This window comes from Dama dama, chromosome 9 (assembly GCF_033118175.1).
Source record: "Dama dama isolate Ldn47 chromosome 9, ASM3311817v1, whole genome shotgun sequence".
In the NCBI taxonomy this organism is placed as follows: Eukaryota; Metazoa; Chordata; class Mammalia; order Artiodactyla; family Cervidae; genus Dama; species Dama dama.
In genome coordinates, this window is record NC_083689.1 from 20,510,841 (window position 1) to 20,535,824 (window position 24,984).

General features: G+C 50.4%; 1 protein-coding gene across 3 annotated transcripts in view; it reads left to right on the top strand.

Moving 5' to 3' along the window:
- The window catches only part of CERS4 (ceramide synthase 4), a 33,791-nt gene extending 9,036 nt beyond the window's left edge, over positions 1-24,755 (top strand). Inside the window, exons 2-12 of one of the 3 annotated variants that reach the window (XM_061150493.1) lie at positions 15,626-15,829; positions 16,015-16,188; positions 19,102-19,219; positions 20,046-20,164; positions 20,265-20,322; positions 20,960-21,010; positions 21,362-21,454; positions 21,666-21,794; positions 22,147-22,253; positions 23,867-24,023; positions 24,259-24,755. In XM_061150493.1, coding sequence (XP_061006476.1) covers positions 16,016-16,188; positions 19,102-19,219; positions 20,046-20,164; positions 20,265-20,322; positions 20,960-21,010; positions 21,362-21,454; positions 21,666-21,794; positions 22,147-22,253; positions 23,867-24,023; positions 24,259-24,435 — 1,182 coding nt within the window. In that variant the 5' untranslated portion in view covers positions 15,626-15,829; position 16,015 and the 3' untranslated portion in view covers positions 24,436-24,755. Of the gene's footprint in view, positions 1-15,625; positions 15,830-16,014; positions 16,189-18,663; positions 18,788-19,101; positions 19,220-20,045; positions 20,165-20,264; positions 20,323-20,959; positions 21,011-21,361; positions 21,455-21,665; positions 21,795-22,146; positions 22,254-23,866; positions 24,024-24,258 lie in introns of those variants that run through there. The other 2 variants (XM_061150494.1, XM_061150492.1) reach the window with 2 other exon arrangements.
- Positions 24,756-24,984: the final 229 nt, after the last annotated feature.

The window sequence follows — 24,984 nt, forward strand, 5'->3', positions numbered from 1 at the left end:
CCAGGATGCCATGTTTCTTGGAAGGAGAGACAGACAAAGGGGGCAGATAGACCACTAGGAAGAATTGATGCTTTCAAATTGTGGTGCTGGAGAAGACTCTTGAGAGTCCCTTGAACAGCAAGGAGATCAAACCAGTTAATCCTAAAGGAAATCAGTCCAGAGTATTCACTGGAAGGACTGAAGCTGAAGCTCCAATACTTTGGCCACCTCATGCAAAGAGCCAACTCATTGGAAAAGACCCTGATGCTGGGAAAAATTGAGGGCAGCAGGAGAAAGGGACGACAGAGGATGAGATGGTTAGACAGCATCACTGGCTCAATGGACATGAATTTGAGCAAACTCCAGGAGATAGTGGAGGACAGAGAAGCCTGGCGTGCTGCAGTCCATGGGGTCTCAGAGGGCTGGACCTGACTTAACAGCTGAACAACAAGAACACACACCACTAGAAGGTCAGGAATCTACATAAAGAAAACTGACCGCTGGGGCTGGCGTGGGCCAGGGGGTAGTCACTGATGACCCAGGCAAAGCCCAAAGTACATGGGGTGAAGCGTAGGCATAAAGGCAGCAGGTCCTGTTTGCCAAGAATGCAGAGGCTGAGGTTCCGTGAGCCCATGTCCATCTAGAACACCGGGTGGTACGGAGCTGAGCTCACATGCAGCCTGGTCAGTTACCAGCTCTGTGGCCCTGGGTAGATAAGTCAGTTCATCCGTGACAAGAGAACAGTAACTGCATTTAGGATGGCACATTTTATGTTAGGTGTATTGCGCAATTAAAAAAAAAATTTTAAGTCACCTTGAAATACACTTCTTGTAAAAATCAGTGACTCACAAAATAAGTGGACCAGCTTCCCCCCTCCCCCACCTTCCTGATAGAATATCTGTCCGGAGTGTGGACTATATCCTTTAGAGCACTCCAACTGCACTTGTGTTGGATCTTTCGATGTTCTCCCAAGGTCACTGAGACTCTGTATATTTTTTTAAATTGTGGTAAAATACATGCAAGCTAAACATTTTACCATTTTAACCATTTTTAATTGCACGACTAGGTAGCATTAAGTACATTCACAATATTAAGCAGCCACCGCTGTCCGTTTCTAGATATACATTTTTATTCAATCTTTAGTTTTTTCTTCTCTCTTCTTCTGTTCAGTATTTGCTATTATCAGTCTCCAAATTAGTTAGCTGTCTTTTCTACTGTTTCCAATCTACTATTAATTCCACAGTTGGGAGTTGGGGGGAAAAAACACCAAAAAACTTTTTTTGGCATTTTTTCTGGATAAATAATGCTTTCTTTTTCTTCTTGTACAATGTATATTGTATTTTATTTATTTTTTAAGGTATAGTTGATGTACAATATTATATGTTTCGATATTATATGAATCACGGTATAGTGATTCACAATTTATAAAGGTTGTATTCCATTTGTTGTTATCATAAAATATTTACTGTGTTCCCTGTGTTGTACAATATGTCCTTGTAGCTTATTTATTTTATATATAGTAGCTTGTACCTCTTAATTTCCTACCCTTCTCTTGCCCCTCCGCCTTCTCTCTTCCTACCAGCAACCTCTAGTTTGTGGGTCTGTTTCGCTCATGCTATATTCACTAGCTTGTTTTATTTTTTAGATTTCACATATAAGTAATATCATACAGTGTTTGTCTTTCTCTGTCTGACTTATTTCACTAAGCATAATACCCTCCAAGTCCATCCATGTTCTTGCAAATGGCAAAATTTCATTCTTTTTATGGCTGAGTCAATCTTTTTATTCAAAATATTGTATTTTTCAGTTTTAGAATCTCCAGTTGGTGCATTTTTTTAAAATAATTTCTGCTTCCCTACTGAGGTTTGTTGTTGTTGTTGTTGTTCATTCATTAGGAGGTGCTTTTCCTTCACATCCCTGAATATATTTATAATAGCCGCTTCAAAGTCCTTATCTGCTCATTCCAACATCTGGGTCACCTCAAGGTCAGTCTTCAGTGATTTCCTTCTTTCTTGAGCATAGGTCATGTGTTCCTGTTTCTTCACATGTCAAATAATTTTGGGTTGTATTCTGGACATTATGAAAGATAAGTTGTAGACACTCTGTATTCTGCTGTGTTCCTCCGAAGAACATTGATTCTTCCCCACATCCCTTTTTAAAATTTTCACAGGCAATTAAACTGTCTGAACTCAAGATCCAAAGTCTCTTTCCCCTGGGGTGGGAGGAGGGTTATATCTTATTTTCCTTTAGCTTTAGCTAGGCTGGTTGGAGTCTGCCCTGCACATGGTTCAAGGGTTAGCAAGAGACTTGCACAGCAATTTTGGATAGAATTTGGACCTAATTTTTTGTTGTTGTTTTTGGCTTTTTTCTTTCCTGTATGTTCTGCCCCATTGTTGAACTGTTATGGTCCCTTTGGATTCTGTCTTATCATTTTTCAATCCAGTTTCTATTTCCAGTGAAAAATGGAAGACTCACCCCGTGCCATTCCCTTAGTGTAGGTAGAGACTCCCTTCCAACTTCTGCCTCTTTTTGGTCACTCTCTAGAGCCCTACTGCCCAGTAGAATTTTCTGCAATGATGGAAATGTTCCATACCTACACTGCCCAATATGGTAGCCACAAGCCACATGTGGCTATTAAGTATAGAAATATTCACAATACAGCTAAGGGACTGAATTTTAGATTTTAATTTTAATTAATTGGAAGTTAAATGAGCACATGTGGCTAATGGATATAGAATGTGGTAACACCAAAGCTTCAAGGTATAACAGTTTTTTAGTATATAGTCCAGAGTTTATCATTATTATCTCTGAGAGGGCTGGTCTGATGCAGCTAACTCCACTGTTATAAATACCAAGGACAAAACTCTTTTGGTGGTTTTCCATTACATGAATTACATATCAGTCCATTAGTGTCTCTGTATTTTGCTTTCATTTTTTCAACTCAGTGATCCTCCCAAGTCCATGAGCTTAGCTATTCCTCCTCTCTTCATCCCAATTTGATAATTTTCTTAATTAAAAATTATTTTAATTGTGGTAAACCACATATAGCAAAAAAATTATCATCTGGACCATTTTATACAATATTCACATTGTCATGTAACCCATCTCCGTGACTTTTTCATTTTCCAAACAGAAACTGTTCCCATTGAACACTTAACTCCCCATCCAGCTACTCCGGCCCCTGGCACCCATCATTCTACTTCCTGTCTCTATAAACCTGACTCCTCTAACTAAGGACCTCCTGTAAGTGGAATCAGATACTATCTGTCTTTCTGAGATTGGCTTATTTCATTGGGTATCATGCCCTCCAGGTTGGTCTGTACCATATCTTCCTCCTCCTTTTAAATGCTTATGTAATATTTCATAGTATGGAATACTGAATTTCTGATGGAAATTTCTGATCCCCAGCACTAGACATCCAGGTTGCTTCCAGTTCTCACTGGAAGGGAGAGAGGGAGGAACTCCAAGGGACACACAAAAAATGTGGGGAGTGATGGATATGTGTGTGTGCTCTTTGCTATCCCATGGACTGTAGCCCACCAGGCTCCTCTGGCTATGAAAATTTCCAGGAAAGCGTACTAGAGTGGGTTGCCATTTCCTCCTCCAGGGGATCTTCCTTACCCAGGGATCGGGCCCGCGGCTTCTGCATTGACAGGCGGATTTTTTCCCACTAAGTCACCTGGGAAGCCTATAGTGATGGATATCTTGATCGAGGTGATGAGTCCCATCAGTCAGTACATATATATGTCAAATGCCTTGAATCACACACTTTAATCATGCATAGTTTTTGCATGTCCCTCAGTAGTCATGTTTTTGGTTTTTTAAAAAAATTTTTGGCTGTGTCACATAGCATGTGGGATCTTAGTTCCCTGACCAGGGATCAATGCTCTCTGCAATGGAAGCACAGAGTCTGGACCTCCAAGGAAGCCCCAGAGTTGTGTGTTTTTGTTTTTAACTAGTTGCATGAGCAGGAGACATAGGAGATGCAGATTCAACCCCTGGGTCAGGAAGATCCCCTGGAAAAGGAAATGGCAACCTGCTCCAGTATTCTTGTCTGGAGAATCCCATGGACAGAGGGCTACAGTCTGGGGTCACAAAGAGTTGGACACGACTGAGCACGCACTCAGCAAGCACTCCCCTTACAAGCCCATCCGTTTGCTTGCTCTGTCTGAATCCTGTGCAGGTAACAATCAGATCCTGCCGCCCACCTTGCCTCTGGGGCTGGATCTGCTCACTTGCCCACTAAAACTTCCAGAGACCTGATCTCTCTTCCCTCGGTCCTTCTTGAAACTCCCCTAACCAACTCCCCAGCACACCCGTACACTGGGCGATGCTGGCGACCCCACAGGTCTCTTCCTGGTCTGACCCCCACTCGCTGGTGGGAAGGCTCGGCTCTCTAAGTTCAGTGGAGCCAGCCAGGGCTGAACAGAAGCTTTGAAAAAAGGCCCTGGTGGGGTGGGCGGGACTAGGGAAGGAGCTCTGCCTCCTTAGGGTGGGAAGGATAGAGAAGGCCTCTTAAGTAGGGAATTCAATCTGACCCAGGTCTTAAAGACTAGTACAAATGAGCCCAGTGAAGGGGGTGCGGGCACTTTAGGAAAAAGACACCACCTGTGTAAAGACTTTGGGCCACTGGGCGGTGCCCTTGGGGGCTGTAGCACCTGGGATATTCCTGAGGCTGTAGGAGGGAGGGAGCAGATTCCAGGAGGGTGGATGTCCCACATTCAGCCCTCAGGCATCTGCAGATCAACCCTCTAGCCCTCACTGATGGTTGCTTTATTAGGCGGAGAGGACGGTGGTAGGGGGTTGCGTTGCCAAGGGGTGATTCTGAGAAGGTGCAGCCGGGGAACCTGGAGAAGCAGGCTGTGGTGATGAGGGGTGGCCAATGGGCTGGGGATTCCAGGGGACATGGGCTAAGACTCTGTGCTTCCAATGCAAGGGACCAGGGTTCTATACCTGGGCCAGGAAAATCCCACGTGCCATGGGGCAACTAAGCCCATGTGCCGTAACTACTGAAGCCTGCAAACTGCAACAGAGACTCAGCATGGCCAAAAGTAAGTAAAGAAATAGATAATTGTAAACATTGAAAAAAAAGAAAGAAAGAAAACAGTTCAATTGGGATGACAAAAAAAAAAACAAAATTGGGTAAGGAGATGGAATAATATGATGGCTTCTTTGGTAGTGATCTAAGAAGAATTCTCTAAGGAGGTAACAGTGAACCAAGATGTGAATGATGAGACAGAGATAGACAGGGGTTGCCTGGGAGAACAGCATGTGCAAAGGTCCTGAGGCAGGAATGAACTTGGTGAGTTGGACAAGCATATGCAAAGGCCCTGAGGCAGAAATGAGCTTTGTGAGTTGGTCATAGCACATGCAGAGGTCCTGAGATGGGAGTGAGCTTGGTGAGTTTTGGACACAGCACATGCAGGCCCTGGAGGAGGAATGATTGGTGAATCATTCACCAATCACCAATTGATTGGTGAATTGGAAGCCCACCAAGCAGCCATTGCAGTGAATTGAGTTGGGGGAGGGGGTGTACCAACAAGGCCAGAGCATGGAGGGGAGAGGCAGAGCCCTGGACTTGGGGCCCCCCTTAGGGTCCTTGAAGGTGGTATCTTCTGGCCTGGCTACATCTCTGGTCGTGAGCACTCTGCAGGGACCCTGCTCAGAGAGGCCAGAGTGGAGGAGCTGGGGCTGGGTGCAGGGGTGGCTGTGTTATCTACAAATAACCCCCTCTTAGCCCATCACGTGCTCCCTGCCTGGGCCTCTAGCCGAAGGAGTCAGGTGACCCCAAGCAGGCAAGGCTGTGGGGGCAGAGAGTGAGTATGTGTGTGTGTGTCTGTTCTTCCCTGCACAGCCCAGGCAAGCCCTGCACTTCCAGCTAGATTTAAAATAAAATGTGTGTGCACAGCTCTGCTCTGCTGGGTGGTGACAGGGCCTTTGGAGAGGGGGAGTTCAGGGGTGCTCTGCTCATCCTCCCCCTCCCCATGTCAGCACAAAGCCCTGATCACTCTCTTCCACTTGCCCCCCCAATCTGGGGATATTTTTAGGCACTAAGAAGGATTATCAGAGTCTGGCTCCCAGGTGGCAGGGGCAGGGCTGGGAGTGGGGCCAAAGTGCCTTTGAGAAGCAGTCCAGGCCGGGAGACCAGCTTGGGGAGGAGGGGGAGGAACCCGAGCGTGGGAGGGGAGATGAGGATAAAACCTCAGGCTGGTTAGGCCTGACCAGCTGCCCACTTGGTGATTCTCCAGATGACCCCTCAGCAGCCATCCTGAGCTCACTCATTGGCTACAGCTTTAAGGGAAGGCTGCAGAGGCAGGGTGGGGAGGAGCATGGATGGGAGGATGTCCCTGGGAGAACCGCTCAGAACCTGCACAGATCAGTGCCCTCCTTCCCAGACTGCTTTCCCGCACCCAGCTGCTAACAGTAACTACATAACTACATTTTTACTTAGCTCACTCCACCCCAGGCATCATTCCCAACCCCTCCCCCATTGGGGGGTGGGCATTGTTATTCGCATTTTACAGATGAGGCAACTGAAACACAAGTAGTGAGGTCAATGGCAGGTAAATTGGAGGAATCAAATCCAGTGCAAGACCAGCGTGGAGCACTTACAAGCCACCCAACTTCCTGAACCTGTACAGTGGTGCAGCAAAGCAGAAGATCTGGCTGTACCCATTTTTCAGATGGGGCACCTTGAGGCCCAGAGAGATAGAGGGTCCACAGGGAACAAGCAGAGGAACTGGAGTCCAAAGGAGAAAAAAATGAAAGTTGAGGAGGAGTACCACCCAGAGCCTCGTTCCCGCCTGCCCCTGCAGAGGAGGGCATCTGTTGGAGGAGGGAGTGGAAAAAATGTTTGAGTCTTGCAGGCCATTGATGCCTAGTTACAGCCATACCTGAGCCCCTTCTTCATGTCAGACACTGCCCATGTGTTCCACATGCAGGCTCACTGGCCTGCTTGACCACAGAGCAAGGAGGTGGGTGACTTCTCAGAGTTCAGTGTCTCTTCTTTATCAAGAGAGTGAAGGGGGTGAGTGAATAGACAGGCACAGTTTAGAGAAAGGGTTTTTCCAGTAGTCACGTATGGATGTAAGAATTGAACCACAAAGAAAGCTGAGCACCGAAGAATTGATGCTTTTGAACTGTGGTGTTGGAGAAGACTCTTGAGAGTCCCTGGACTGCAAGGAGATCAAACCAGTCAATCCTAATGGAAATCAATCCTGGATATTCATTGGAAGGACTGATGCTGAAGCTCCTATACTTTGGCAATCTGATGTGAAGAACTGACTCACTGGAAAAGACTCTGATGCTGGAAAAGATTGAAGGCAGGAGGAGAAGGGGACGACAGTGGATGAGATGATTGGGTGGCATCACCAACTCAGTGGACATGAGTTTGGGTAAACTCTGGGAGTTGGTGATGGACAGGGAAGCCTAGCGTGCTGCAGTCCATGGGGTCACAAAGAGCTGGACATGACTAAGCAACTGAACTGACTGACTGAGGAGGTCCAAGGATGAGTCTTCTGCAGTCGGCAGCCCCCTTTGGAAGGGTCTGAGATTTGGAAAGTGCATTTCTGTTCCCCCTTCAGACTTGGGGACCAGACAAGGCTATGCCTGCTTCAGCTGAGAAGACTAGGCTTTGAGGTTGGTCATGCTTCCTTCCTTCTCCAACCCCCCTCTGAAAAATGGCTGTCTAGCCAGCTTCCAACATCATAGTGAATGAGGCAGGGCTGGCAGAGGGTGCTTTAACTGGATCTGAGGAGGGGACAATTGAGAGGTGCCTCCAGGAGGAAGTGGCAATTGAACTGGGTTTTGAAGGATGCGTAGGAGTTTGCCAGACAGATAGGAGAGGTACGTTAGCCTGTGAGGGCTGAGACCTTACTAGTTTTCATCACCATTTTGTGTTCTCATTACTCAGCATGGGACAATAAGTATTAGATGGTCATTCTAGGCAGAGGACAGCATTCGTAAAAGCTGGGGTGTGTGCTGGGAGCAGAGTATATCAGGCAGTGAAAGTGGGCTTTGAGCTGGGAACGTTGGCAGAGGCCTGGGATTATGGGATGCCATTGCTCTTGTGCATTTTCACTTGTCCCCAAAGCTCATCATGACATGCAAGCACCATGGGTGCAGGGACTCAGATCTTGGGTGGGGGAAGAACATGTGGCTGGGGGCCTGGACTTCTGAGTTCTGGCTCCAGCTCTAGCTGGCTGTGGACCTTCCCAGGCTGCCCAGCCCACTTACATCTGTACTGAGGGGTGTTCAGATAGGTGGGAGGGCCCTTGAGAAGGCTATAGATACCCTGTCGTGAATGTAGCTCTTGCTGGGAGGTTGTGTGGGGGTGGGGCCAGAAATTCCAGGCTGGGCGTGTGCACTCATGCCCCTGTGGGTGCATGGGATCAAGCCAAATTTTCCTGTTAGTGAGTTTGTTTATGTGTTTTTTTTTTATTTTTTTATGTATTTTTTTAAACCATTTTTTAAAATTGAAGTATAGTTAATTTACAATGTTGTGTTAGTTTCAGGTGTATAGGACAGTGATTCAGTTTATATATATATATATATATATATATATATATATATATGGTTAGTTGCTCAGTCATGTCCAACTCTTTGTGACTCTATGGGCTATAGCCCTCCAGGCTCCTCTGTCCGTGGGATTCTCCAGGCAAGAATACTGGAGTGGGTTGCCATGCCCTCCTCCAGGGGATCTTCCAACCCAGGGATCGAACCCAGGTCTCCCGCATTGCAGGCAGATCGTTTACCATCTGAGCCACCAAGGAAGCCCAAGAATACTGGAGTGGGCAGCCTATCCCTTCTCCAGGGCAATCTTTCAGACCCAGGAATCGAACTGGGGTCTCCTGCATTGTAGACGGGTTCTTTACCAGCTGAGCTACCCAGGAAACAATATGTATATATATATATACATATATATGTATATATAAATACTTTTTCAGAATTCCTTAAATTCTTTTATATATATATATATTGTTTTTTAGATTCTTTTCCATTCTGGGTTATTACAAGATATTGAATACAATTCCTTGTGGTATACAACTGGTCCTTCTTGTTTATCAATTTCATATTTGTGTGTATAGTTGCTCAGTCATGTCTGACTCTCTGCGACCTCATGGACTGTAGCCCACTAGGCTTCTCTGCCCATGGGATTCTCCAGGCAAGAATGCTGGAATGGGTAGCCATTCTCCAGGGCATCTTTCCGATCCAGGGATCAAACCCGGTCTCCTGCATTGCAGGTGGATTCTTTACTGTCTGGGCCACCAGAAAAGTAGTGTTATATGTTATATGTTAATCACAAACTCCTAATTTATCTTTTTTAATAGACATCAACCACTTGGGCAGAAGTCCCTCCATCCTCCTATCCATCTGTCTGTTCTGTCTGGGTCTCCTGAACCTTGTGGGTCTAAACCAACCACTGTCACACACCTGTCTTAAGGAAAATTGCACAATAGGAGAGCTGTGAGTTTACTTTTTATTCAGAGTCTTTATATGTGCACTCAGTCATGTCTGACTCTTTGCAACCCCATGGACTGTAGCCCGCCAGGCTCCTCTGTCCAAGGGATTTTCCAGAAATAGGGGTGTAGGTTGCCATTGCCCCTTCGAGGGGATCGTCCCAACCCAGGGATCAAACCTGTGTCTCTTGTGTCTCCTGCATTGCCAAGGGGGGTCTTTACCACTGCGCCACCTCAGGGTCTTCATTGAGGACAACAGCTCTGGAGACAGCCACTTGGTAGCTCGGAGTAAACAGCTGGAAAAGAGGTAGGGAGGAGCCAGAATATACATGAATTTTGGGGGGTAAGAAATACATACAGTCCAGCACACACCTTGGGAAAATATGACTGCCTGTGACAAAGAACAGATAAGATAATCATTTCCGTGCTTTTCTGTGTTTGGGAAGATGCAAGAATCTGAGGTCATTGAAATTCTTCTGGCTATGAGTCTGAACTATCCAGGGACCCTTTTTATCCAAAGCACAGAATGCCTCATCCTGTTTTTCTTCTATCCTGAATTCCCCTGTGGGCGCCCTGCCTGTAGGTTGCGGTTTAACCCTTTGTATAACTGGATGGTGAGCAGCACTCTTTGTTCCCTTTTTTTTTTGGACACTTTGGCCCATCCGGCAGGCTGGGGCCTCTTGGTGTCCCTCCCACCCCAGAGTGTACAGCGGCGGTGGCTGCTATTCATCACTTCACCGATGCCTGAACTTGAACGCCCTCTGCCATGGTCTTTGGGCTGACTGCTCCTGTATACTTCCTCCCTGGGGGATTTCATCCATTACCTGCCCCAACCCCGGAGGAGCTCCAGCCTAATCCATGGCCTTGGGGACATCCAAGGCACGCCCCTCCCCCTTGTCACCAAACCCAACTCCTGCCTCCCAAATCCACTGTCTACTGAAAAAAAAAAAAATGCACAACCTAAAAGTGGAAATTATGTTTTACCCTGTGGACATTCTGAGGACTTCAAGCCCAGAGAGAGCCTCTCAGATAGCTCTGAGGGAGTGCTCTGAAGAGATGAGGCAGGAATCAGGATATACAGGAGTGTTTGCAACAAAGACCAGGTAGTCGGAACTTCGAAAGATTACTGCTAGTTAAAACCAGGGCTTCCCTGCTGGTCTAGTGGTTTAAGAATCCACCTGCCAATGCAGGGGACACGAGTTCAACCCCTGATCCGGGGAGTTTACATGTGCCAGAGGGCAACTGGGCAGGTGCCCCACCATGACTGAAGCCCATGCTCCATAACAAGAGAAGCCAAAACAATGGGTCCTAGATGTTTTTCAAGGCAGATATTTTAATCTGCACAGAGGAGGGACGCACAGCATGGAAGCGCAGCTCACTGCATTTTCTCAACCAGAATACCACATGCATCAAGAGACAGGACATTCCAACCCCCAGCAACCTCTCTTGGCCCCTCTGATCCCTGCCTGCTCCTAAGAGTAACCCCTCTTACCTGGCAATGTGAGGGGGGAGAAATAATGCCCCCCTTAACGACATCTGCATCCTAATCCCGGAACCTGGGGGTACATGCTACCCCTTGTGGCAAAGGGAGACGGAGCTTGCAGGTGGAATTAAGGTTGCTAGTTGGTGGGTCTTGGGGCGGCGGGGGATGTAGTAGCTTCTCCTGGGTGGGCCCCTATTCTGGCCTCCAAAGCCACTTCCTGTCTGGGAATCCACACCCACCCACCCCCACCCCGCCCTTGCCATCCCACCCAAAATAAAACTGAGGGCCATAAAACTCCCAGACTTCACAAGATCAAGTGGAAAATGGTACAGCCATTCCAGAATGCAGTTTGGTAGTTGCTCATCAAGGAAAATATGCAGCGAAAGTAGAAAAGTGAAAGTGTCAGTCACTCTGTCCTGTCCGATACTTTGCGACCTCATGGATTCAGGCAAGAATACTGGAGTGGGTTGCCATTCATTTTTCCAGGGGATCCTCCTGACCCAGGGCTCAAACCCAGATCTCCTGCATTGCAGGCAGATTCTTTACAGTCTGAACCACTAGCGAAGCCCAAGTATGACCAGGTAATTCCACTCCTCCAGACAGACCCAGGAGACAGGAAGACGTCGATTCACACAAGACTGGGACGTGAATGTTCTGAACAGTTTTGCTTTTAACTACCCCAAACTGAATGCATCTCAGATGCCCACCAACAAGTGAATGATAGACTTGCTTGGTGGTCCAGTGGTTGATTCGATCCCTGATCTGGGAGGATCCCACATACTTCGGAGCAACTAAGTCCATGGGCCACACCTACTGAAGCCCATGTGCCCTAGAGCCCGTGCTCCTCAACAAGAGAAGCCACTGCAATAAGAAGCCTGTGTACTGCAGTTAGAGAGTAGCCCCTGGTCGCCACAACTAGAGAAAAGCCTGCACGCAGCAACAAAGACCCAGTGTAGCCAAAAAAATAAATAAAACAAATACATTTAATCAATAATAAGTAAAAGTTAAAAAAACAAGTGAATGACAACCAACTGCGGTATATTCATTTAGTGGGGCTTCCCTGGTAGCTCAGATGGTAAAGAATCTGTCTGCCATGTGGGATCCCTGGGTTCAATCCCTGGGTTGGGAGAAGGGAATGGCAACCCACTCCAGTATTCTTGCCCGGAGAAGCCCATGGATTGAAGAGCCTGACAGGCTAACAGTCCATGGGGTCACAAAGAGTCGGACACGAGTGAGCAACTTTCACTGTTCATTTAGTACCAGCAATTTGAGAATTGAAGCTACTGAACTTGCAACAACAGAGGTGAATCTTGAAAATATTATACAAGTGAAAGAAGCCAGACACAAGTGAAAGAAGCGCGACACAGAGATGGGGTTTGTGATTCCATTTATATGAAGCTCTGGAACAGACAAAAGTAACCCCCAGTGGCGGGGGGGGGGGAACTGGAGCAGAGGTTCCCTTTGGACAGAGGAGATGGAGGTTGACTGAGAAGGGGCTGAGGGAGAGAGAGAACCTGATGGAGGGAGGGGAATGTTTGTGGCTGGAGGTTGGTTTCCATAGGTGCGTGTATTGGTCAAAACTCAGCAATTGTGCACTTAATGCTGATGCATTGTGCTCTAGTAAATTTTACCTTCAAAGAAAAAAAACAAGTCAATATTGAACTCTAGTTAATGATCTGCATGCTGAAATATTTAAGGGTGATGTGACTTGACGTCAGCTAGTTTTTTAAAATATTTATTGAAGCATGGCCCTAGTGGTGATGGCAAAGAATGCCTGCCAGTGCAGGAGATGCAAGAAACTTGGGTTCAGTCCCTGAGCTGGAAGGATCCCCTGGAGGAGGAAATGGCAACCCACTCCAATATTCTTGACTGGAAAATTCCCCGGGTGGGGGAGCCTGGTAGGCTACCGTCCACGTGGTCGCAAAGACTTGGGCACGTGGTTGATCTTCAGTGTTGTGTTAGTTTCAGACACACAGCACAGTTATGCACTCGATTCTTTTTTAGATTCTTTTCCACTACAGGTTACTACAAGAAATTGAGTAGAGTTCCCTGTGCTATTCAATAGGTCCTTGTTGGTTATCACTTTTATATATAGTAGTATGTATATTTTAACCCCAAACTCCTAATTTATTCCTCCCCCTAAGCTGCTTATTTTGTGGTTTTCTGTTTGCTTTTAATGCAAATTACTTTATTATTAATAGTATACCAATTTTATACTAATATCACAGGATTTTACAATTTAACAAAGTTATAAAAGTACATTTAGAAAAGAAATGTCAAAGCATTAAAAGGTAAGATAAAAAGACAGCAAATCAAGATGTGGTAATGGTGTAAAGATGGAAATGTAGATAAGTGCAATGGAAGAGAAAATTCCATAAATAGATTTCTAAATATAATAACTTTTTAAAAGCTAAAACACTTACTGAAACAAGATAGGAAAGGTGAGTTACTAAGTGGTACTTAAAGAACAAATTGAGAAAAAATTTCTGATTCCCAGCTTAGTTGTCCCAGCCAAATAAACTCTGTCTTAAATACACCTGTATGTGTATGTGCATATATAAAATCACATTGTAGAAATTGTAGTAATAAAAATAGAATATGTATTAAATTGGAGGGTAAATCACAATCTCTGAAGCAGCAGATAAAATCTTGAGAATAAGTCTTAAAAAAAAATATATTATTTAATCTTGAAAGAAGTAAGGTGTTTGTTGCTCAGTCATGTCCAACTTTCTGTGACCCCATGGGCCCCAAAGCCCGCCAGTTCCTCTGTTCATGGGATTTACCAGGCAAAAATATGGAGTGGGTTGCCATTTCCTCCTCCAGGGGATCTTCCCAGCTCAGGGATGGAACCCAAGTTTCTTGCATCTTCTGTATTGGTAGATGGATTCTTTACCACTAGCGCTATAGTCTGAACCTGGGTCTCCTGCATTGCAGGCAGATTCTTTAACATCTGAGCCACCAGGGAATGTTGTCTTAAGATTAAAACAACATTAACAGGAGCTGATTCTTTTGTTGGTTCTCTGCTGTCATAGACTTTGGGGTGATAAAATTCTCCTGGGCTGAGGAAGAAGCAACGCTGTGGTCCCCCAGCTGTTTTTTGAAGTCCACCCAGAAATGCACTGGGGGGGATCGGGATTGGGAATACATGTAAATCCATGGCTGATTCATATCAATGTATGACAAAACCCACTGGAAAAAAATAATAATAATAATAAATAAAAAAAAATGAAAAAAAATAAAAAATAAAAAAAAACACAAAAAACAAAAAAAAAAAAAAAAAAAAGAAATGCACTGGGGGGTAGATAGAGGGATGGGTGGATACATGGGCAGATGTGTTATAAAGCAACAGAGCAAAACACGAATGGTGGAGCCTAGTGGTGGGTATATAGACACTCACTGTAAATTTGACTTTTCTGTAAGATGTTGGAGGAAATCATCTGATTCCTCCTCACAGTCTGCAGACCCTGCGTGACCTGCCCCCACCCCCTTCCTGCCCTCACCTCCTCCCACTCTCTCCCCTTGCTCACTCTGCTCCAGCCACAAAGGAATCCTTGCTGGTCCTCCCTTGCTCAGTGTTGCTCAGTCCTGCCTCAGGGCCTTTGCACCTGCCACTCTGGAAAGTCCCTCCCAGTCCCCCTCCCACCACTACTACCCACTTCTGCACATTCTCAAGGCTTCCTCATCTCTAGGTCTCAGCTCAGATGGTGTTTCCTTAGAGACTTTCCATGATAAATCACGTCACCCTGTTTCTACCAGGCCCCATCACGATGTGTTGTCTCATTTATGTATGAATCTATTTACTTGGGGGCTGGCTGCTTCCCCCTGCTGGGCTGTGAGCTTCATGGGGACAGGAATGTGTCTGCTTTGTTCCCTGCTGTGTCTCCAGCATCCAGCCTCAGGCTCTGGCATGTATAAGCCACTCAGAGAACATCTCATGGATGGATGGGTGGATAGGTAGGTAGACAGATGGGTGGATGAATGGATGGATAAGTGAACGGGTGGGTGGATGAACAGATGATAGATGAGTTGATGGATGGGTAGATAGCTGGATGCAAAGATGTAAAGGTGGGCAGGCACATGGCTGGCTAGCTGAACAGATGAATAGGTGGGTGGAGGGATGGATAGATGAGTAGATGGACAGTGGGTGGGTAGACGGATGAACAGACAGGTAGATAGACAGGTGGGTATGGATGTGTGGACAGGTGGATGGATGGATGGGATGATGGACAAGTAGATGGGTGAATGGATGGATGGATGAACTCATACATGTACAGGTGGGCAAGCAAATGATATGGCTGGATGGATGAATAGTTGAATAGGTGGACTGAACAGATGAGTAGATGGATGGGTGGTCTGATGAATGGAAGAATGGATGGATGAACAGACTTCTCAAGTGGGGACCAGTATGGGGATTGGACACTTGTTTTAAATCTTGGGAACCAGAGAAGCTATTTGGGCTCCTCAGGACAGCTGGGCCCCACAGCAGCTCCCCAGCAGCTCTTGGTGGAAAGCTGGCCCACCCTGACCGTTGTTCCATTATCTGGCAGCAAGCTCGGTCAGACTGTAGGCACTCTTGCCCAGCCGTGGCCAGGAGAAAGTGAGTGAGACAGCTGACATTCACAACTCAAGGAGAGTCCATGCGTGGAAGGATGGCCAGGGAGGGAATTGTGGATTCCTTAAATCTTTCATCTTTGGGCTGTTTCAGAGGAACCTCCCTGCAATGACAGAAAACCTTCCCGGCTGGGGCTGCTCGAGAGCTCAAGGTCATCACCCTAATCAGTCCCTCCCTCCTGGCTGCCTTTCTCATGTCTGTAAAGTACAGCATAATAACTACCATCACAAGCTGCATTTAAGGGTCAGCAGTCACCGGGCTAAGCACTTTGTGCACCTGATGAAGCTGGGCTGCGAGGTGGGTATTGCCTTCCCAGTTTTACATATGAACTTGAGATTCAGAGAGGTCAGGTCATTTGCCTGAGGACACACAGCCCAAGTATATCCTTCACACTGGCTCTAACAAACTCCTGGTTGCCCGGTCCTCCCACTCAACGTGTCCCGTGTGCCGAGCTGTCCACTTACTGGACCCTGTGTCCGCAGGATGTGGTCCAGCCTGCATGACTGGCTGTGGCACGAGAGGTTCTGGCTCCCCCCGAACGTCTCATGGGCTCAACTGGAGGACCGCGATGGCCTGGTCTTCCCCCACCCCCGGGACACACTGATGGCTCTGCCCCTGGCGCTGGCCCTGGTGGTCGTTCGCTTCACCTTCGAGAGGTAAGTGACTGCGACGCCCACCCTGCGCTCTCCCATCTGCAGAATCGCATCTTTATGTGTCCCTGGAGGGAGCCTGGCTCTGAGTCAAAGTGCTCTTCTGGCTCCATCCTGACCCCCACCCCAGCTACTGCCACCCATATTCTGAGGGTCTCAGAGGCCCGGGACATGGGCTGCAGGTTTCTGGGAGTGCCAGCATCTCGGAAAACAAGTGGGGACCATGGCGGGGGGGGGGGGGGGGGATGCTCTTGCTTGCTTTGCTGACCTGGATGGGTCTGCAGAGGCCATTCAGTAAGTGAAGGAACTCCCACCCCCCACTCCCTCGTCCTTCCTTCCTGTATGGGTGCCTCTCCTCCCTCCCCAGCGCCCGCTCCCCCACCACCACCCTTCCCTCCTTGTTCCTTCCAACATCTTCCCTTTGATCTCCTTTGTAGCCAAAGGAAGGGCTAAGGTACTCCAGCCCCCACTTTGGGACCCTCCTCCACTCACCTCCTGCAGCCGGGCCCCTGGTCCCTGAGTGTATGCCGAACGCCCAGGTTCTTGGTGCCCTCTTGGTTTCTCAGACCCATGGATTTTCAGTTATTTCTCATGCAATCCATTCACTGCCCCAAACTGCAGTTCTTCCCCTTTCCCTGGCCGTCCATCTCCTGGGTCCCTTCCCTCTGTGCCATGCTCCGCTACCTGACTTGCGCTGTGGTCGCAGCTCCCACCTCTGCCCGGCCCCCATGGCCCAGCCCCACAAGGTTTGTCCCCCTTGGCTTCCCCCTCGGTGCCCGGGGCCCCTCCCGCTCCCCTTCCTCCATAGCTCACGTGTGATTTCAGATCCCCCACCTTTTTCTAAAAAATATTTATGATCTTCGCTGTGGGATGTGGTATCTTTAGTTCCAGCATGCAGGACCTTTTAGCTGTGGCATGTGGGATCTAGTCCCCTGACCAGGGGTTGAACCTGGGCCCCCTGCATTGGGAGCATGGAGTCTCGGCCACTGGACTGCCAGGGCAGTCCCAGGTCCCCAGCCTTCTTTGCAACCCCCTGGGCTTTCTACACCTTGCCTGTCCCACTCACGAGGAGCTTCCTGGAGTCAGGGCTGCCGGGACACAGGACACGGGGAAGCCAGGGCCCATTCTTTGACATTATATTTACCAGACACCCCTGCTCTGAGCAATTTGTGTGTCTTAACAGCCCTCATGGCCACCTGGTGAAGTGGTACTGTTCTTATCCCCATTTTACAGAAGAGGAAATGGAGGCACAGAGAGGTTAAGTGACTTGCCTGAGGTCACACAGCAGGTAGGTCATCTAGGATCAGGTTTTGCCTGAGGGATTCTGGGAGGCCCAATTCAGCCAGGCCTTGAAGGCTGGGTCTGTTTTCTCACCTATTTAGCCAAGGGCTCCAGCTGAGATGGGCATATTAACTCCTCCCAAAGATATCCCTTGCTTTTCTAAAGGGCAATGGGGTTGGAAGTAGCTTTTCTGGGGTCAAACACAGGCAGAGGTTTTCCCCATTAAGGGAAAGTGGATCCTGGGCCTGCCTTTCACTTGCTGCGTCACCTGGGGTGGACCTCTGGCCTTTCTCAGCTTCAGTTTGCCTATCAGGACAATGGGAACAATAGTAATAGGGTTAAGTGAGCCAGCACACAGGTGGACTTAGACACATGCTTGGCAGATCGTAAGTTTTCAATAAATGGCAGTCGTGGGACCTCTCTAGTGGTCCAGTGCTTAGGAGTCCACGGTTCAGCTGCAGAGGGCCGGGGTTCCATCCCTTGTTGGGGAACTAGGATCCAGCATGACCTGAGGCACAGCCAAAAAAAAAACCACGGCAGTCATGTCGCATTCCTGCCTCCTCCCTCCCTGCCTCCCAGCAGGAGTGTGTCTGGAATGAGTCCCTTGTTGAGCTGCCCTGAACCTCAGTTTCCCCCAATGAAAGGTGGTATTGATATGGTGTACATGCCCTTTGGTCCTGACCCTGGTCTTGGAGGCCCCCTTGTGGGCACTGTGGTGATTGCCTCACCAGGGTCCCAGCTCCTCCAAATGTCCACAAGGGAGGAGGGGATGCTGGGAGGGAGAAGGCCTGAGAAGGAGCAGACCTGCTCCTGCCTATGGGGGACCCACAGCCAGGCGGTGGGGGGGAGCGCATATCAGAACTCAGGCAGTGAGGGGATGCTCATCCCTGCTTTGGGATGGTGTGAAGGTGCCTGCTGTTCAGTCCCTAAGCCATATCCAACTCTCCCACCCCATGGACTGCAGCACGCCAGGCTTCCCTGTCCTTCACTATGTCCCGGAATTTGCTCAGACTCATGTCCATTGAGTCGATGATGCCATCCATCCATCTCATCCTCTGCATCCCCCTTCTCCTTTTGCCTTCAATCTTTCCCCACATCAGGGTCTTTTCCATTGATTCAGCTCTTCACATCAGGTGGCCAAACTATTGGGAGCTTCAGCATCAGTCCTTTCAATGAATATTCAGGATTGAATTCCTTTAGGATTGACTGGTTTGATCTCCTTGCTGTCCATGGGACTCTCAAGAATCTTCTCAAGCACCACGATTCCAAAGCATCAATTCTTCAACGCTCAGCCTTCTTTACGGTCCAACTCTCACATCCAAAGGTGCCTGGGTACCACCAGAGTTGATCATCTCACATCCTGGAGACCAATCCAACTGCCTTTTAAAAAAAATTTTTGGCCATACTCTGAGGCATGTAAGACCTTAGTACCCATACCAGAGATCAAACCTATGCCCCCACCATTGGAAGGTGGAGTCCTAACCACTGGACCACCAAGGAAGCCCCCCACCTGCCTTTCTTAGGTTGTACCCATTGCAACAGCCAGGCCACCCACTGCAGGCTCCCAAACTGCAGCCTGGCCCCAGTGACCCCATTTCCCCACCTGGACTGACAAGCTTTGTCTCCTTCCGCACCCAGATTCATTGGCCTGCCCCTGAGCCGGTGGCTGGGCGTGCGGAACCAGACCAGGAGGCCAGCGAAGCCCAATGCCACGCTGGAGAAGTACTTCTTAATGAAAGGGCGGAAACCCACAGAGGTGAGATCCCTGACCCTCTCCTCCATCCCCGTCAGTCTGCTTGGGTGCCCTGGGGGTAGCTCTGGAAGGGGTGCAAGAAAACCCCCACCCCCAACCCCTGAATCCCAAGGCCCATCAGCCTGTGAGCAGGACTGGGTTTTGGTTTTTATTCTTATTCTTGGCTGCGCTGGTTCTTTTGTTGCTATGCACAGGCTTTCTCTGCTTGTGGTGAGTGGAGGGAGGGCTGCTCTCTAGTTGCAGTGTGCAGGCATCTCGTTGTTTTGGCTTCTCTTGTGGCGGAGCACGGGCTTTAGGGCACACGGGCTTTAGGGCACTCGGGCTTTTGGCAAATGGGTCTGGTGGCCCTGAGGCATGTGGAATCTTCCTGGACCAGGGACTGAACCTGTGTTCCCTGTGTTGGCCGACGGATTTTTAACTGTTAGACCACTAGGGAAGTCCCAGGGCTGGGTTTTTATAAGGCCTGTTTTGGGGGGTTCCACCCTATGGACTTCCCCATGGCCCAGCAGTAACAAATCCACCTGCCGATGCAGGAGACTTGGGTTCAATCCCTGGGTTTGGGAAGATTCCCTGGAGGAGGAAATGGCAACCCACTCCAGTATTCCTGCCTGGAGAATCCCAAAAGAGTCGGACATGACTGAAGTGACTGAGTACGCACACAGCATCCTGTGAAATCCCCTATTCCCCTATCAACATAGGTAGACCACCCCACAGGTGAGGTTTAGGACCACGGCGTGGAGACGGGGTATGCAGAGCTGGGTTCTGACTGTCCTGGGACAGTGGTGGGAGGCCACCTCTGTGACCCTGGCCCTCATCACCCGCTCTCCAGTCCCAGATGAACCTCCTGGCCACCCAGTGTGGCCTCACACTGCGGCAGACTCAGTGCTGGTTCCGGAGACGCCGGAATCAGGACCGGCCCTGCCTGACCAAGAAGTTCTGTGAGGCCAGGTAAGCCCAGGGTGGGGCTGGTGAGGGGGTGTCTGGGGGTGCAGTGAGGGGGGATCTGCTCTTTTGGCAGCTGCTTCATGGGCTCCCTCCCCACCTGCAGCTGGAGGTTTGCCTTCTATCTGTGCTCCTTCATCAGTGGAACCATGGTTCTTTATCACGTGAGTGTACCTGATGGCTTGCCTGCCGTGTATCCCACAAGCACCTACTATGTGCTGGGCCCAGATTGGATTGGGGAGGGGTGTGTGGGGCTCAGGCAGATGGGGAAACATGCAAAGGCACAGGGAGGGCGGAAGGAACGTGGCAAGGTGATGGTGAATGTTCACTTGATGGGTGGCCTGTTGAGGACCTACTCTGTGTTGGGGCTGGGGATTCTGAATAACAAACCTCTGGTGTACAGTGAGAGGGCCTTCCAGGTGGCACCAATGGTAAGAACCTACTTGCCAATGCAGGAGACATAAGAGATGCGGGTCCAATCCCTGGGTCGGGAAGATCCCCTGGAGGAGGGCACGGCAACCCACTCCAGTATTCTTGCCTGGAGAATGCCATGGACAGAGGAGCCTGGTGGATTACAGTCCATAGGGTCACAAAGGGTTAGACACAACTGAAGTGACTTAGCACACACACACTCCTGCGCATACCCGACAGTGAGGGCAGAGCTGTAGTTGACCCGAAACAGCCAGCCTGAGTGTGAGCAGCACGTTGAGAACCCGGGAGCCCGGGAGGAGGACCCAGGCCTGGGGTGCGAGTTTTGGGTGCTAACCTTTGGACATCCTCAGACTCCCCCCGTCCCTGCAGGAGTCGTGGCTGTGGACGCCGGTCACGTGCTGGGAAAATTACCCACATCAGGTGAGCGCCAGGCGGGTGTTTGGAGGCTGGTGGGAAGATCAGCATGGTCAGAATTCCTGTGGTCACAGGCAGGAGAGCCAAAGCTGGACATCCTACCATCATTCTCCTCTGAGTCCCACTCTAGTTTTTGGCTCCCTTGTGGAATAGAGAGGGGCCAGGAGTCAGGACACTTGGAGCAGGAAACCACAAAACCACTGCCTTGGTTACCTCTACGGACAGGGAGCTCATGCCTTCCTCACTCATTGGGAGTCATGTGTGGTGGGTTTGAGCAAATGGGGAGGGCCCTGCCCCATACCCCATGCCCTGTGGGCGCCTCCACTCCCCACAGCTAACCTTGCACCCCTGCCACAGCCCATGAAGCCAGGCCTGTACCACTGGTACCTCTTGGAGCTGAGTTTCTACGTCTCTCTGCTGATGACACTGCCCTTTGACACCAAGCGCAAGGTGAGGTCAGGCCAAGAGTCTGGATGGGGAAGTGATGCCCTGGGATGATTATGACCCAGTTCCAGGTGGGGAGGGGTGGCCTTATCCCACACTCCAAGAACCTTGACGCCTCAGGGAGGTGGCATGGTACCCATCCTCCAAGCAACCCCCCTGGGAGGGCCTGCTCCAGCCACCCAGCGTCATCCCGGCGGTGACCATCTCTCTCACACAGGACTTCAAGGAGCAGGTGATCCATCACTTCGTGACCATCATCCTGATCAGCTTCTCCTATAGCTTGAATCTGATGCGCATCGGCTCCCTGGTGCTGCTGCTGCATGATTCCTCCGATTACCTGCTGGAGGTGGGCTGGGCCCAGCCTGACCCCTTCTGGCTTCCACCCGCCCCCCACCCCCCACCCTCCCACGTGCCCCTGGGGTTGAGGTCCCACCCACTGTCTGCAGGGAGCTGAGGGCCCCACCCCATGTCTGCCTTCAGGGAGCTGAGGCACCACTCCCTGGCAGTCTCCAGAGAGGTCAGGCCCCCACCCCATCACCCGTGCAGATCACACTTTACCTGTCTAGGCAGTTCCTAGAGATGAAACCCTGCCCCAACTCACCTGGCCCAGCCCCGGGGCACTTTTTCGCTGGGAGGAGGCCCCGCCATTTCTTGGCCCTGCCCTTCCCAGGTCTATTTCTCTCTGCTGCCCTCCCCAGGCCAGTAAATTGTTCAACTACACACGCTGGCGGCGCCTGTGCGACACTCTGTTCATCATCTTCTCGCTGGTTTTTTTCTACACTCGCCTTGTGCTCTTCCCCACCCAGTGAGTCAGCCCTTCCGCGGTGGGGGGTGGGGGCTGGAGGTGGCTGAGATACGGGTCTGCCTCACCGTCGGTTCTTGGGTTCCCCAATCCAGGGAACTGGGGTTGTTGGCCTGGAGGCTTCTAGGAGGAGGCAGGGAAAGGGGTTTCCAACACAGGACACAGCCTATGCAAAGGCCCAGAGGTAGGCAAACAGAGCACTGGGCTTAGTCATCATCAGCCCCGGGTGCCTGGAACATGGACTGGGAGACTGGGTCGGGTCCCCGTTTGGTCAGGTCTTTGCCTGGGAATTTGCTGAGCCTCCCACCTCCCTCCTCTTTCACACCAGCAGAGGGAACAGTGGGAAGGTCCTGTGGAGCTGACACTGGTGGATGCAGAAGTATAATAGGCAAACAAGTCGGCTACAGAATATGTGCAGCAGTGATTGTGCTAAAGAGAAGAAAAGTCAGGAAGAGCTTAGGAACTGCGTGGAGAGTTGGAATTAAGGTGGTTGGAGAAGGCCTCACTGACAGCATTCATAGAGGCAGGACCGTGTGCAGCATGTTGGAAGAATAGATAGAAGACCCCTGTGGCGGAAGCAGAGGGAGAGAGGGAGGAAGTGAAGGCAGAGCATGACGGACAGAGTATGCAGGCTTTGGGGAGAAATTGGGTCTTTATCCCGAGGCAGGTGGGAGCCCTGAGTAGAGGACTGGAGGGACCCGATGTGAGTTCTCACATGCTCCCTCTGGTGGCTGCAGGGGGAATAGCTGGTAGGAGGCTGGGGCTGAAGCTGAGGGCCAGGCCCAGATGACAGCACTGGTCCGGGTAGCCAATGATGGGGCAGGACCAGGGCAGGTGAGAGAAGTGTGTGGGCTCAAGGAGATGACTCGAGGCTTATGAGACGGGAATGGGGTCAGAGTTGCTGCTTGAGGAACAGGAGCTTAGCTGTGACTGTGCTGGGTTTAAGGGGCTGGCAACACCCCCAGTCACCACCACAGCCACCGAAAAGTGGAGGAAGCGGTGGACACTAGCCTGGGATCCTGGGGAGAGGGGTAAATGTTCAGTGTTTTCATCCACGAGACTGGATGGGGTCACCGGAGACCAGGTGTTGACAGAGAGGCCCAATTCTGGGGTTGCAGGTCAGGGGAGCCTGCAGAGGAGATGGAGAGGGAGCAGTCATGAAGTGGGGACCTGGGAGTGTGGGTCCCTGAAGGCTCAAGGGGAAAGAGCAGGTGGCAGGGCCAGCCAGGTGCCTCTGCTCTCTGATCAAGGCAGGTCACTGATGACCCTACAGCTGATCTGGGTGGAGGTGGCAGCGGGGGAAATGACGGGGGCCCGAGAAGGTGTGAAAGGACCACCCAGGAGAGCTACTGGGACACTAAGCTCCCCCTTGGGGTTCATGCTTGTGGCTAGCCAGTCGGCCAGCTTGTGCATTCTGTGAGTTTAATATAATCAGGTGAGGGGATGACTAAACTGCCCAACTGAAGAGCACAGGCCTTATTCTTTGGTGGGAGGAGGGTAATGGGGAGCCATAGAAGGTTCTAGAGCAAGGAAGGTCATGCATGTTAGGAGATTCCCAGGACTGGGTGCTACAGCAGCCAGTAAAGGCCTGCCTCTCCCTCCCGCCCACCCCGTAGGATCCTCTATACCACGTACTACGAGTCCATTATCAACCTGGGCCCCTTCTTCGGCTACTACTTCTTGAACATACTTCTGGTGGTTCTACAGCTACTGCATGTGTTCTGGTCTTGCCTCATCCTCCGCATGATCTACAGCTTCATAAAGAAAGGCCAGGTAGGGAGTCTGGTGGTTAAGACTCCATGCTGCCAATGCAGGGGGCACAGGTTCAACCTCTGGTCGGGGGAACTAAGATCCCCTGTGCGGTGCTTGGGGCCAAAAGAAAGTTAATTAATTAATTAATTAATTTTAAAAAAGGAATGAAAGGCCAGGTAGGGTCGGGGTGGTGTTGGCTAGCGGCATGCCTTCCTGGGGCCCCAGCCAAGCCAGTTCCCTGCCTCCTCTTCCCCAGATGGAGAAGGATGTTCGCAGTGACGTGGAGGAGTTAGACTCCAGCGATGGGGAGGCGGCCGAGGAGTGTCCTCAGATGAAGAACGGGGCGGCGCCGCGGCCCGGAGCAGCCCCCACTGACGGCCCTCGGAGCCGGGCAGTCGGTCGCATGGCCAACGGGCACACACCAGACACGTAGCCGGCCAGAGGACTGGCCGCGAGGGGGCTGCCCCAGCGCCGGGCAGCTCCGATCTGTGGGGCAGCTGGACTGGGGGATCTCGGGCAGACTTTGTGGAGACGGGGAGGGCCCCAGGTGGGTGGGGCTGATGATCAGTCTCCAGCCCCTTCCTTCAACCCACCCTCCCGCCTTCTCTGAGCAACCGACGGAGCTGCGGGAAGGGAGGAGGGGCGGCGGGCAGCTACACGGACGCTGCAGCCCGCCAGCGCCACCTGCAGGCTGCAGCCTGGCAAATGTGAAGAGCCCCGGGCTGAAAGGGGTCCAATAAACATTGACCGGAACCAGCTTCTCTGCCTGAGAGCTTGTGTCCCCCTTACAGCTCCTCATCCATCCCCAGAGGCCCCAAGGCAGCCCGGACTTGCGTACCCCACCAGTGAGACCTTCAATGCCACCCCAAGACACATGCTCACCCCTTGGGGACCCAGACTGCAAGCAGTGCGTAGGGACCCCCTTGGGTGAGTCCCCGACTCCCAGCCAGCGCCTGAGCCAAGCCATCTCCTCCCACACCAG